The sequence below is a fragment of the Callospermophilus lateralis genome, chromosome 11 (assembly GCF_048772815.1).
Source record: "Callospermophilus lateralis isolate mCalLat2 chromosome 11, mCalLat2.hap1, whole genome shotgun sequence".
NCBI lineage: Eukaryota > Metazoa > Chordata > Mammalia > Rodentia > Sciuridae > Callospermophilus > Callospermophilus lateralis.
This window is the reverse complement of record NC_135315.1, coordinates 45,983,982-45,999,141: the sequence shown is the minus strand read 5'-3', so window position 1 is coordinate 45,999,141 and position 15,160 is coordinate 45,983,982. Positions and strand designations below refer to the sequence as shown.

The window sequence follows — 15,160 nt, the reverse complement described above, 5'->3', positions numbered from 1 at the left end:
ACAGCTCCCCAGCCCTCTCCGAGCCCACCCTGCCCCATCCTTGATTTGAGCTCTGGCTGGGAACTGGGCTCCCATTCAGCCCATCTGCTCAGCATCTCTTTGGTTGCTTTTTCTCAGCTTCCTATTAGGGAAAAAAAAAAAAAACTGAAAAACACAAACAGCGATGGGGTGGGGGAGGGCTGTGAAGGGCCATTTACCATAGCAGGCCTGTTAGTGAGGGGCAGGGGCCGGGAGCCGTGGGGAGAGTCTGGAGCTGCAGACAACTAGTGCTCCAGCAGCCCCCTCGTCATGGAAGGAGCAACTAGAAGAGGGACTGTCCCTGGGTATTCGAGATGGGATGAGAACACTTCACCAAAAATGGTTTGGGTCTCAGAATTTAACTGTCTTTTGATGATGGGAGGTACATGACCACCTTCGGTGGGACTTGATGAATCATTTCCCACTTGTGGGACTCTGGACATTTTATCTATAAAAGAAATGGATTGCCCACCCCCAACAACCTGACTCCCAAGCTAAGCAATCAAAAGGGTATCCTTGATTTCCCCACCCTGAACCTCTCTTCCCAAGGGAACTAGATGAGACCTTACTAGATGAAGCCATCTCCCACTGCCCAGGTGCTCAGGGGCTAGAGAATCAATTCATGAACCTCCCAGAGCCAGAGACGAAAGAGAGTATATCTAGCCACCATCCAAGGTGTCTCAAGCCTCAATGAACAAAAATAACCTGAGGAGATTGGGAGGTGTCAACAAAGCAGAGGCCCGATCCCACCCTTGGAGACCAGGGAACCAGGTATGCTGAGACAGAAGACTCGGGCAAAAACCAGGGCAGAACAAGTTCCTCCCACTTGGATGTCTTCTACAGTCAAGAGACATCTCCCAGGCACCTTCCACAAGCCAGGGCCTGGGGAACCCAAAAACCAGGACACAGTGACTACACTCAAGGAACTCAGTATAGGAGGAGAATCAACATTTCGGTAATGGGAAACTGTGATGTTATTTGGTGTGGTCACAAAGGGACAATCACGCTGTTGTGAGCAGGCTGGAGTGAGGTGGGGACTATGGTTTTAAATCCCTGATGAGCAGTTAACTTTACACAAAGAGGAAAAAGTCCTAGCCTCAGAAAGACTCCCAACTGTAGCCACAGGCTGGCAGAGCCACAAAATAAACCCACCTGACAGTCACAAAGAGCACGTACAACTCACACCCTGACCCCAACACCAACCACAAAGGGTCCCAACCCAGACTGGAGCCTCGGGATGAGCCTCGATCTTCCTCCATTCCCAGCGCTGACTCTGATCTTGGGATCAGGACAGAAAAGTCTTAAGCTGGGAAATTCCTGAACTGAGTTAAACAGGAAAAGGACAGAGCACTTGGGGCAGGAGAGGTCCTCTGACTGTGGGTCATGGAGCTTTCCCTGAAGATTACTGATCCACTCTGGGCCCCCCCTCCCTGACCACCCCTGGTCCCGGATGGCCAGAGCAGAGCAGATTCCTGACCACTCCTCTGGCTCCTCATCTCCACATACCCTCTAACTCCTTCCTTTCAACACGTCCACAGGATATAGACTTGGATCTATATCCTCTCACATTTTCACCACCTCCACTCACTCCTCAGCATTATGCCATCTGCTGGGAACTGGGCTCCTCCACCCCTCTCTAGGACTGGTCTCAGTTACACCCCAGCAACCGTCAGGCCACTCTGCCCAGCGGCCACTGTGCATTCCAAGTCATACTTGGCCTTTCCACAGCAGTGGGCCCAGCTGCCCATCCCTTCCCGCAAAATGCTCCTCCCACCATGCCAGTGTCCGGCCTTGTTGGCAGAAGCCCCAGCACCAGTTTCTACCTGGGGGTGCTCCTTAAACTGCCTCCCCAGGAACCTCTCTTCTCACTCCCACTCTCCCTGGAAAATTCACCCACCCCAGAGCTTCAGTTCTCTCCTCCATGAGAACCACTCCCAGAGTCTGACCTCCAGGCCACACCCTTCCTCCAAGCCTGGCCCCAAATACCCAGCTGCTCACTGACATGCCCATTCCTGTCTCAGGCATGTCCAACTCAGAACTTCCAACCTGACCCTCATCCTCCCTCCTGGGTCATTCCTGTCTTAAAGAATGGCTATACCAAGTCTAGTTGCTCCAAACCTGGGGGTCATTCTTGCCTCCTATCTCTCCTCAAATCCTCTCACGTCATCCAGCTACCATGCAGGAAATCCAAGATCTGACTACTTTCAAATAAGCCCACTGGCTCCTTGGAGTCAGTCCCCATCCTCTCCCTAGGACTCCTGCAGTAGCCTCTGGATCATCTCCTAATCTCTACTCTGCTCTCTCCCACACATTCCCTTCACAACATCCAGGGTGATTGTTCAAAAGTCCCATCATCTGAATCTTCCAGCCAAACTCTTCAATGTCTGCAATATGGAAAACTCCAAATCCTCTGCCAAACTTCCAGGTATCTGTTTGACCCTGTCTTCTACCTATAGTTATCAACCTCTTTATCCCTAATTTGGGATGCTCACCATCCTGGGGAGTGTGTGTGTGTGTGTGTGTGTATTGTTTTTTGGTGTTTTTGTTTTTTTGAAGTAGGGGGAATTGAACCCAAAGCCTGGTGCGTGTTATGCAAGTGCTTTACCACTAAGCTACATCCCTGGCCCTACATAACCTTTTCTCTCCTTGAAGCATTTGCACAAGTCTAAGCACCGCTGCTCAAGCTGTCACGTGCATCAAAATCACCTGGAAATGTTGGTAAAAGGCAAATTCTAATAAATGGCCTTGGATGGGGCCTGAGAGAGTCTGCCTTTTTTTTTTTTTTTAAGTATCAGGTTGAACTCGGGGTGTCACATGCTAAGCAAACACTCTACCACTGAGCTGCACCCCCCAGCCCTAAGTTCTGCTCTTCTAAGGATCTCCCAAACAATTCAGGTGTTGCTGGTCCTCTGGTCTCAGAATAGCAAGGATCTAACACACTATGCTCCATTCTGACTCCACCTTTGCCTAAGTCCTGTTAAACTCTCAGAGCTCAGTTTAAATACCATTCCCTCCAGGAAGCTCTACTTGTCATCAAAGCCCCTCAGGCACCAGCCTCATATTTCCCCTGAGCCAACTGCACCTCTCCTTGGAACACCTACCATACCTAACCATCCCTCTCTCATTCTTCACTTTGTAGCTTTTGGCTCCCTAGAGAGACTACAAACTCTAAGACAACAGGGACCACAATATCTAGTTCACTTCTAGGTCCTCAGCACCCAGCACTGGGCTGGCACATCATCAGCACCTGATAGGAAGCTGTTGGTCTAGCCTGCCCTGCCTTCATCTCTCCCTCTTCTCACACCAGCATTTCAATTTCCTTTGAGGAGCCACCCCTCCTCCATTTCAAGTTATTACAGTTTAAGTCATGAGACCATGCCTAGCCAATCAGAGCCTTCCATCTCTCTGGCCACAATGATTGGTTCAGGTATAGACATGTGACCTCAGTCAGGCCAATGAGCTTCCTCCCTGGCACTTTTGTTGGAACTAATGGGGAAAAGATACTCTTTCTTTTCCGTGGGGGTTACTTAACCAAGATATTGTCATTATCTCACCACCACAGAGACAAAGCTTGACAAAGGATGAAACTATCACACAATGCAGAGGGAAAGAGACAGCGACCATGGATATATACTTGCCTGGCATCTATACTTGTTGTGACAAAGGCAAGAAAAGTTCCCTTTTATGCCTTAGCTGAAGTGAGTTGTTTCTGTCACTTGCAACCAAGAGTCCTGACTAATACAACATTCAAATAAATATTGGGTGTTGAGTGAATTAAACGAGCGTGTGAGTAAAGGCTGCCAAGAGTACTCAGGGACTCCTCCCAGGCTTTCCAAGCTCTCCTTACAAACTAACCATCCATAAGCAGAGACAAGCTTCCCACGCCCAGCTCTGCAGACCAAGGGGCTGAAACTCAGAAGAATGACATGTTCCTTGGCTTTACCTGGTGCAAGCAAACCACCCCAGCATCTGGGTCAGATACCAGCCCTAGAACTAGGCTGGTGGAGACGACCTGGCTTTTGGTAGGTCCTGGTATTCCACCAGGAGGGGAGTAGAGCTGTCTTCTATCAGCCCTCTGTCCTGTTCCATCCCCTTCCCACCCCCCACTGAACACCTAACCCAACCAGGGCAGGCTTTACTGCCATTGCATATATTCCCCCTTAGTGTATACCAAGTAGCTCTGTACAAGGCGAGTATCTGATATGTGATGATAACAGGAAGATGGACAGTTTTTATCTGCTTCCTTTGGGGGTATCACACTACAAAAGATTAAGTCAGGGGAGAGGGGGAGCAAGACAGATCAGTAGGGAAAAGATGCCTAGTTATTTCCCTGTGAGTCACCTCCGAGCAGAGGCCTGGGACAGGGATACAGGCTGGCCTAGGTGTCCCTTCAGATGACTCAGGAGGCAGGTGACTTTTTCAGAGCCAGCCCTCACCCAAAAAAAGTGTGAAGGCAGGAGGGAGGGGAGAGGATGTACAGCAGCCCAGACAGGTGCAGTGGCTGAGCAGCAAGCCCCCCTGAAGGCCAGTGCAGGCCCAAGGAGCCAACCTGCAGGAGGTGGGAGCATGAGTAGTGAAAGGTGAAAGGGGAAGAAGATTGTGGGGGTGTGGGGGTGGCAGGGAAGTTAGGCTCCTCTGTCCAGGAAGAGGATAGCCCTAGGCCTGGGGTCCTGGGATGTGATCTCCCTGGAAAGAGGCTTCTGAATAAAGTGCTGATACACTACTGCCCCCCTCCCAGCCTTCAGGGCAACTCCCACGTACGAATTGGGGTAATAGGGCCATCCCAAGGAGACCAGAGAGAGGCAGGTAGGCCAGCATGCAGATGCCACCCAAGTCCCAGGAACATCCACTCGCAGCCCCAAACAGTCCCCGGCAGCTGCCCCTCAAGGCACCCAACTACATTCTGTCTCTTCTACCTCCTCCAGCCTGGGCCCCTTGTTCCCAAACCCCACCCCTCCACAAGGCCTCTCGCTAATAACCAAGCATCCTGCCAAACCCATGTCAGTCCCAGTCTATTTCCTCGCTGCCCCTTGACACAAACACCCCTGAGTCTCCATCACACTTTCCTCCTGCTCTGGAAAGCTTAATTGGATGCTGGTTCCAGAGGCAACAGGCACTCCATGGCCCCCAGTGGGACAAGGGCAGCTGGCCTGGAGCCAAAGCCACAGCCAGGCCTCAAGACTCTCCCCCACACTCCCTCCCTCACTGCTTCCCAGCCAGGAGCTTCTTACCTTCATGGTGGGGGGTGCAGTGAGAGGAGGGGACAGTGGCCGGTCTGGGAGGGTCACATCTGAGCTGTTGGCTAGCTCCTGCTTCCTGTGAAGAGACCAAAAAAAAAAAACAGAAGTGGTAAGCAAGGCCCTGCCCATGCCTTCCCTTTCTGCTCTAAGAGTGGCTGGGCTTGGGAGGCAGCCTGATAGACAATGCAGAAAACCAGAGTTGACTGTCTTCCTTTATTGTGATGTACTAACATCTAAAGACGTGGTTCCTGGGGGATCCCTGGACCACCAGCAGCCCCTGGGAGCTTCTTAGAAAGGTGAGTCCTCAGGTGCAGGCCAGAACCTCCAGGGATGGGGCCCAAGAATCTGTGTTTCAATAAGTTCTCCAGGTGATTCTGATATACGTGAGGTCTCAGACCCACCAGTCTAAGAGACACAGACTAGGCTGAGGAAGAGGATGGGGGCAAGGGTCAATGTGTGGGATTCATTCTCCTTTGGGCCCCTCTATACACACACACACACACACATACACAGGCCCAGGCAGGAGAGCTGACCTTGGGAAGCCAGGGAGCTGCAGGTTAAACTTATTTTAGTCCACGTGGGCTAGGACCAGAGAGAGGCAGCTAAACAGAGTTGTGTCACCATGGCAACATGATTGCGACAAGTTCGCGGCTCTCACACACTCCCCACTTCCCATCTGGCCCTTGCCAGTGACCAGGGAGAGCTTGTTTGCTGTCCCATCACCAGGCAGACTGGGGTGGGAAAAGGCTTCGGAGAGAATTACGAAACAGGGCCAGCTGGGCAGAACCTGGGGCGTCCCAGAGAGAGAGAAAGAGAGACTCTAGTGTCCAGGACATGCCCTGGCTAAAGCCCAAGAAGGGAACGGAAGGAAAGCATAACAGTACTGAGAGCCTAAGACCACAGAGCCATCAAAACGCCCAGCTTTACCAGAAGCAGCCAAGAGAATCAGCCCGACACACATGTCTCACTAAAATGATCAATGGGCCTCCAACAGCCACCTGGGGAGAATGCTTCTGCACCTCTTTCCAGCCAGCAGGGATGACAGCTCCAACCCAAGCCTTCATGAGAGAAGGACACATTCCCTATTCCTGAGCATTCTAGGGGAAAGCACTGCCTGGCTCTGGGGCCCAGTCACCAACACCTCTTAGCCCATGTGACAGGTCCAATCTAACACCTCCTGAGACATCAGGCTGGGCTACAGGACCATGCTACCCTGGCACAACAACCCTTGCCCACCCAGAAGCCAGCCACCCTTCTCTGTCCTCTGGCCAGAGGACCCTGGTGAACATCTGGCTTGGCACAGGATTCACATGACTCCATTAACCTCAACCTTGGCCATGCCCCCTTTCTGCTCCTCCACCTGCCTTTGTCTTAATTTCTTCCTGGACCTTGGTGATGTGACCTATGAGAGTTGGAGAAGGGGTTCTCCCCGCTCCTAATCCAAACTGTAACTGGCTCAAGAAACCAGCAGAGCCAAGACTCAGGACATGAACACACACATGCACACCCATTCACATTCAGATAAAGAAATGCACCGGCTCCTTCTACCTTGCATCTAGAGCCACCAGCCTCCCCTTCCATATTTGACCTCAGACATGACCTCCATGGGTCCTACCTGAGGACTCAACAGAGCTGGTCCAGCACAAGCTCCACTCTCCTCAGCCCACTCCCAAGCAGCCACTGCTCCTCCTCCATGGGCCTGGCCCCTGAGAAGCAGGAGCTGGGAGGGGAAGGGAGGAAGGACGATTGAGGATAGGGAACACCATCCTCAAGTCCCTTAAAGTGATAACAGGGTAGCTCCCTTGGAGCTGGAAGGCTGGCAGGGAAAACCAAGCAAGAGCGGAGGGCAGGCAAGACCCCCACTGAGCACTGGGGTTGTGGCTCAGTGGTAGAGCACTTGCCTAGCACGTGTGAGGCACTGGGTTCGATCCTCAGCCCCACAAAAAAAATAAATAAATAACATAATTAGTTGTGTCCATCTACAACTTAAAAAAAAAAAAAAAAACTTTTTTTAATACTTTAAAAAAAAAAAAAAAAAAAAAGATCCCCACCCAGCAGGATGCTCTGAGCTTAGAAGGATCACTGGCCCACTCCCCTGGAGATAGTTTGTAAACACCTTGATCAACAGCAGCCCAGGCTCTCCAGGAACACAAACCCTAGAGAAGGGCAATGCTGGAAGGTTGTTAACATCACTAGCCAAGGATTCTATGTCCACATCCATAGATCCAGAACCGATATGATTATTGTCCAGGGTCTCTGAGTCCCAAGCAAACGGCCCCCAACACCACCCCTCCCTGGGCTGAGCCCTCTCCCCTGAATCAGCCTGTTTCCCCTGAATGCTGGAAAAACTCCTGGAAGCAATCTCCCAGTGAGTGGTAAAGAATATCAAGTGGGAACAGAGAGCAGTTTTTGCCAGAAGGATTTTCCAAGTGACACCCGGGAGCAGGAATGAACACCTGTGGCTAACAACTTCCTGCCAGCTCCAGGGCTGTGTCCAGGATCCCAGAAAGGAGACCAGGGTGGGCAGAAGGCATGGCTGCTGCCTTCAAAAAGATCAAAACTCAGAGTATGCACAGGCTTTTGGCTACAAATTAAAGTCCATCTTGCCTTGATATCTGAATGGCTTTGAGGGGCACCTGTGGGCTGGTGTGGGCCACACTGCACCATTCCCACTCTTGGCTGCAGCCCTCCCCACTACTTTAGAGTTAACTGCCTGTTAAGGGTTGAAATTGTTCCCCAAAAAGATGTGGTGACATCCTCATCCGCAGTACCCATGACTAGGGCCTTATTTGGAAATAAAATCTTTGCATATATAATCAAGAGGAGTTCACAGGGGAAGCCTTCAATATGACCAATGTCCCTATAAGAAGGGAAGGCAACCAGTAAAGGCAAGGACATGTGGAGAGCGCCATGTGATAGTGGAGGCAGAAACTGGAGTGAAGCAACCACAAGCTGGGAATGCCAAGGACTGGCAGTCACCACCAGAAGCTAGAAGCAGCAGTGGGGAGCCAGGCACAATGGCATCCCACTGTAATCCCAGTGGCGCAGGAGGATCATGAGTTCAAAGCTAGCCTCAGCAATTTAGCAAGGCCCTATGCAACTTAGTAAGACCCTTTCTCTAAATAAAATGTTTCAAAAGGGCTGGAGATGTGGCTCAATGGCTAAGTGCCCCTGGGTTCAATCCCTAGTACCATTAAAAAAAAAAAAAAGAGGAAGAAGCAGCAAGGGAGGACACTGCCCTAGAGTCATCAGAGGGAGCACAGCAGTGCATGGTAATGACAGCCTTAACAGGAACAATACACAGCCCATGTCCCCAGTTAGTTCTAGCCTTGGTCTCGTGACTGGTACAAAAACAAGAAGGTGAAATCCATTGTTATTATGGTTTAGATATGAGGTGCCTCCCAAAAGCTCATGCATAAGACAATGTAAGAACATTCAGAGGTGAAACGATTGGGCCATGATAACTTTAATCCAATCAGTGAATTAATCCCCGACTGGATTAACTGACTGGCAACTGAAGGTGGGCAGGGCGTGGCTGGAGGAGGTGGGCACTGGGGGTGCACCTTTGGGATATATATTTTGTATCTCTCTGCTTACTGACGGTCAGGTGAGCTGCTTCCCTCCGCCACACTCTTCAGCCCTGATGTCCTGCCTCAACTCGAGCCCCGAGGAATGGAACCATCTATGGACTAAGACCTCTGAAACCGTGAGCCCTGAAATAAACTTTTCCTCCCCTAAAATTGTTCTTGTCAGGTCTTCCCGTCACAGAGGCAAAAAAAGCTGACTAAAACAACCATGCTTCTGCCCCACCTCTCTGCTGTGATCTGCTTTGCTCGACCTTGTCCTGCCCCAGTCCTCATGACAATGACATTTGCATGTGAGCCACCCTGCTCCCACGACAGCCAGGCCAGACCCAGCCACCAGCTGGTACAAAGATAAGATAGAGTAAGAGCTGCATGCTCAGTGAAGGGGCAGCCCTTTCTCTCCCACTCAGGCAAACATATCACACACAAGAAAGGGAAATGGTGTGATTATATCAAGGTATAACCTTGAATCTGCTCTCCTTTATGATGAGCAAAAGGTAAATGATTAGCAGAGGGGACAACTTTCTTGTAAGCCACAGTGATCCTGCCATGTGTCATGACCCTGAGATTGAAAACTGCCCGTGACCAACCCAGACAGAACTCACACGTGCTCTAAGGACATAGGGTCCCAGATCCAACTAGGGACCCAGAGGGACCCAAAGAGGACAGGAAGCCAGAGGAAGAGGAAATTTGTACACTCAGCTGAAAGAGAGGGCTATGCAGGTGGCTGAATGGGTAGATCAGGGGTCCTGGAGACCCTGAGCTCCTCACTCAGCATCTCTGCCACCCCAGGGCCAGGTGGCGATGATGCGTCCCTAAAGTATGAGAGATCCTGAGCACATGGGAGGGCTCAGAGAGGTCAGCAGTGGCCCTGGCCTTTAGTCAAATGCACTCACGAGAAAAGAACCAAGGGACCTGGAGAAGAAGCTGATTCACCTAAATGGGGCCAGGCAAACCTCTGGAGAGAGTCCCTGTGACAACACCCAGACTTCCAGGGTCCTCACCTCACCCTAGGTGGCTCTTCCCCAGACGCCTGAGGTCATTACAACAGTTCACCATCTCTTACAAGATGCTACACTAGGAATCAAGAGACTCCTACATTCAAGTCTGGCTTTCCCTGAGAGTCTACTGTATGACCTTGGTTAAGTTACCTCATCTCTCTTTGTCTAAGTCCCTTCGCCTGCAAAGATGCAGGTGATAACGTTCTGAGGAATTAAAAGTAATGGCTATAAAATAAAACACAAAGTCCTACATACAAATATAGACAATGATGATGATGTTGATAATGATGATTATGTATTTCATAAAATGGGGATCTGGTCTCCAAGTGAAAACAGAGAACCAAGGCTGTTTAAATGTCTCACAAAAACATTCCTGGCATCTCAATAAGCTCCAGTTCTAGCCCTAGGGATCTACTCCCAGGATTACAATTATTGGTTAATAATCAACAGCAGGAAAAATCCCCACCTAACAGCTCTGGGCCCAGGTGTGAGGCCTCCCTGCAGGAGGGGGTTCCTACAAACTTACAAACATCCCTCTTCTGCATCTTTAACCAACACAGCTCCCCAGCCACACCATCACACACAGCTACTTTATCCCTGGCCTCCCAGATAGCCAATAGAGGAATATGGGCAACTGGACACTAGGAAGAGCTTCTCAGGAAAACCAAGTGAAAAGGAGAAATAGGATTCACAGAAGCAACCCGAATGTCCATCAACCAATGAATAAATAAGCAAAATACAGTCGATCCCCACAATGAAATATTATCCAGTAATTAAGAGGAATAAAGAAAATCAAGTGCAGCAGCGCACACCTATAATCCCAGCAGCTCGGGAGGGTAAAGCAGGAAGATAACAAGTTCGAGGCCAACCTCAGTCATTTAGCAAGGCCCTAAGCAACTGAGCAAGACCCTGTCTCTAAATAAAAAATAAAAAGGGCTGGGGATGTCGTTCAGTGGTTAAGCACTCTTGGGTTCAATCTCTGATACCAAAAATAAAATAAAAAGAATGAAGGGCTTACATATGCTATACTATGGCTGAATCTTGAAAATATATGGTAAGTGAAAGGAGCCGGTCCCAAAGGGCCACATCACTGTATGGTCTCATTTCTATGAAAAGTCTGGATTGGGCAAATCCAGAAACAAAATAGATCTGTGGTTGCCAGGGGCTTGGGGGAGGAGGGCCTAGGGAGCAACTCCTAGAGGAGACAGAGTTTCTCGGAGGTGATAAAAATGTTCTGGAACCAGACTGTGGTGATGGTTGCACAACTCTGTGAATAACTTGAAACCTACTGAATTAGGTACACTTTAAATGGATGAATTTTATACATATGAATTATATCTCAATTTTGAAAAAAGGAATAAGAAATGGCTGAATGAGCTCCATCTCTGTCATTCCTGCTGCTTAATTTCCTCTCCAGCTGCCTTTTGGTGCCCCCAGGGCCCTGAATGGTGGGGACATTCCTGTTGTGGTAATGATGGTGGGGGGGAGGTGGACAGGACTCAGAAGAGACCGGCTCTGGCAGGTGGAGGGAGTGGGTCCCAATGCCCTGTTTGATGAGCTTCTTGGGAAAAAGCAGGTGTTGCTCACCTGTTGGCACCTGGCAGGATTGACCTGGGTGTTCCCTCCCACCCCAGTGCAGACTGTAAAAGCTCCCCAGAGATTCAAAGCACAATGCGAGACCTTTGGTGATTCAAAACTTCCCAAATGACAACCCCCACCCCCAATTCAATCCCAGAGCACAGAGATCAGCAGACCCGGGGAGAAACCCTGAGATGCCGTCCAATAGCCTAATTACACAAACAGGCCTGGAGAGCCATGGAGGTTGCCAAATCTGTGCCTCCCTCCTCCTCTCCAAGGAGGCGCAGTTTACAGACTAGTTTACACACTCAGGCCAAGTGTGCTGGAAGTGAGAGATCACAGCTCCAGAAGAACTTGTCAGGAAGCACGACTCCTTTATGGACATTACAGCACTTACTGAGTGTTGGGGCCCTTGTGTGAAGGAAGAGGAGAGAGGGAGCTAAAGGGGTCTATGGATCTCCATAAGGAGTGGACAGATAGCAGAAGCCTGGGCTGGGGAGCCAGGAGGTGTGCCAGGCGGATCAGGTGTGGACTCTGCTGCTGGCCTGGCCCTGAGCAGCAAGATGCAGCTGCATGTGGAGACCTCGTAGAGGCCTGGGTGAGGTTCTATGGCTGTAGCATCAAAGAACACGCTGGCTTTGAGTACCTTGGGTACAGAGACACTGCCCTTCCCTGGATGACCATGAAGCCCTTAACTGGGCCAGAGGTAGGAGGAGAAAGGGCAATAGCTAAGAGAAGCAGATAAAACAGACCCAACCAGCCTCAGAGAACCGGTGATGGCTGGGCCTCGTTCTACATTATGTCTTGGGCAGTGGACCAACCTACCCATGTGGGCAAGCCATCCCTCTCTAGAGGAGAAAAAAAAAAAAAAGTCTTTGCCGAACAAGCAACTACTAGAGCTGACTAACGCTTTAGTGTTCACACAAGAGCAGGTAGTGACTCCAGGGGTTCAGTGTGGGCTCAAGGTCACAGTCAGAAAATGCAAGAGGCAGACCTTACCCTCCAGATTTCTGACCCCATTCCATTGCTCTTTCCATCATCTTCAGAAAGCCAGCTCTATGCAGCCTGCATGCCACTGCAGGGTGTGAGAGGACACAGGTCAGCAACCCTCTTGTGTCCTCTAAGTTCAAGTTCTTGGGAGACCCAAGGTGGGCTGTGTCTCATCATGGGTAGTGACGACTGTATTACTGACAAGCATCTGGGAATATGATCCAGGCAGGAGCAGTGAAATGCAGAAACCATCCTGAAAGCATCGCATACCCCACGTGAAGGGCCCACTGACTAGACGTTATTGTGTTAAAAGACATAGAGTAAAGTGCCACAGGACAGAGGGAAGAGAGGCCCAGACCTCCTGGGGGGATCAGCTAAGGCACCCAGAGGAGGTAACAGGTGCTCCCAGGCCCAGAGGGAGAGGCATTTACTGGGAGAAAAATAGCAAAGGGAGAGGTACAGGGTACAGGTGTACAAAGCAAATGGCACTGTGGCATCACTTACACAGAAGAAGCACGCGCCTAGCACATGGCAGGCTCTTGTGAGGCCACTGCCATCAAACAGTCTGCAAGGACTTCTCATGTCCTAGGTACTATTCAAAGAGATCCACATATATATCTCATTTCCTACACACCACTATCCTTTAGAGGAAATATTATAGATCCTGATTACAGATGAGGAAACTGAGGCTCATCGGTTGCTGAAGCAAGAGGTTAAGTAACTTGCACAAGAACATGTCTCTGGAAAGTAGCAGAGAAGACTTGCATCCAGGCAGTCTGACTCCAGAGTACATGACCTTAACCACCATGCTGCAATGCCTCTGAGAAAGAGAAAGGTATCAGCTCAAGAGGGGCTTCCACATCACTCCACTTTACTGAGCAGGACACCTGAAGGCCAGGAGAGGAGAGGAGGCCCCTAGAAAAACTTGTAGGGTTAAAAAAGCCAAAAGATAAAGGACAGAAGGGTCAGTGCCCAGGAGGGGTGGTGGGCAAGTCCCCTGCTGTACAAGAGGCTTCATTACTAAGTGCTAAAGAATCCCTTAAGCTGCCGTGTCTGTGCCCTCCAGCCTTCACGGTGCACTGCATCATCTGGAAACTGCCAACTGAGCAGCTTTGCTCACGTGCTCAGCGATTCTGCTTGGCGCTACCTGGCCTCGGTTGAGGGAGCTACATCATGGTCACAGCAAAGGCAGCCAGCTCCCAAGGTCACAGACAGCATAAGAATCCAACTCAAAAGCCCAGAGTCACAAAGATACAGCATACTGGCACTTTCCCAGCCTGTGAGCCTTTCTTAACCTGGATATGGAGGGCGTGCGTGCTCATTTTATGATTCACTCAGTTTGGGCGTATGACATTTATCACAATAAAACATCATTTGTAAGTAGTGATAAGTATGTCCTTTCAAATTCTTTTAGGAAATAAAGATAGTTGGGTTGGGGAAAGCTGCTCGGTGGCACAGTGCTTGCCTAGCATGTGTAAGGCCCTGGGCTGATCCCGTATGAGAAAAGAAAAGAAAAAGGAAATAGAGATATTCTTAAGGTTGTCGAGATTTCCTACAACGAACGTCAGACTGACCACATGAATTTATTTCACTTCTTCTGATATAAACAAATATAAATAAATATTTCCCTTAAAATAACAGTAGCTGGAAAAGTGTGAACTGACAAACATAATAGAAGAGAAAAACAGCCCACAGGAGATTATAGGTACTTGGAGGATGGACAAAGGATAGCACATGGTAACTGCCCTGGCAGAGTGGTGTCCACACAGGAGAATATAGTTGAAAAGAGGAGGCTTCACCCTGGAGAACCCCAGGAAGCCTCAAGGTCCCACATCTGACATGCAGCACCAAAAGCTTGGTGGAGAGGAATTGATAGACACTTGAGATACTAAGCCTTTGGACTCCCATATTACTTCCCTAGCAGTCAAATGATGCTCCCCGCCACCATGATAAATAGAACAAGCTAGGTTCCTCCAATGGAAAGAGAGGCTTCTACCAACCACTGACCACTGCCCCATCACCCCTGCATGGAAGCCCACAGGCAGCAAGTCAGCCCACCCACACAGAGCTTGCAATCCACTTCCTAGAGTCTCGTTCTTGGGTACAGAGAGAAAAACCAAGGTGCAGACATTTGACAACCAAGGCTCCAACGTGAAGAAGAGACACCAAAATAAACAAGAGGACCCTGAAGGAAACAGCCAATGCAAGGAATCCATGGAAACTTCAAAACACAGCATAAACTAATATCATCAGAGAGATGAAACAAGATTTTACATCCATGACACAAGGAAAGAATGTTATAAAAACAGAATGGTGGGTTGAGGTTGTGGCTCAGTGGTAGAGGGTTTGCCTAGCACGTGTGAAGTACTGGATTCGATTCTCAGCACTGCATATAAATAAATTTTTTAAAAAAACAGAATGGTCAGGATACAAGAAAGAGATGTTAGGAATTGAAAATATGACTGGAAGACTTAGTTGAGGAAGTCTACCAATAAAAGACAGAAATTGGGGGCTGAGGATATAGCTCAGTGGCAGAGGCTGGATTCAATCTCCAAGACTGCACAAAATAAATAAAAGAAATTTGGAAAATAAAAATATCAGAGGATCCAATATCTGACCAATGAAAGTTCCAGAAAGAGGTAATAGAGAAAAGGGAGGGAAGCTGTAGTAGCTAGTATCCAAAGTTGGCCTTCTGATGAGCCATGTGTCTTGATATTGATGTCCTGTGTGGTCCCCTTCCCCTGAATCT

The 15,160-nt window shown here is 49.6% G+C and overlaps 1 protein-coding gene across 1 annotated transcript in view; it reads right to left on the bottom strand.

The window, feature by feature from the left end:
• The window catches only part of Rap1gap2 (RAP1 GTPase activating protein 2), a 217,190-nt gene that overhangs the window by 91,027 nt on the left and 111,003 nt on the right, over positions 1 to 15,160 (bottom strand). Inside the window, exon 4 of the mRNA XM_076871716.1 lies at positions 5,250 to 5,334. Within this exon, the coding sequence (XP_076727831.1) occupies positions 5,250 to 5,334 (85 nt within the window). The remainder of the gene's footprint in view (positions 1 to 5,249; positions 5,335 to 15,160) is intronic.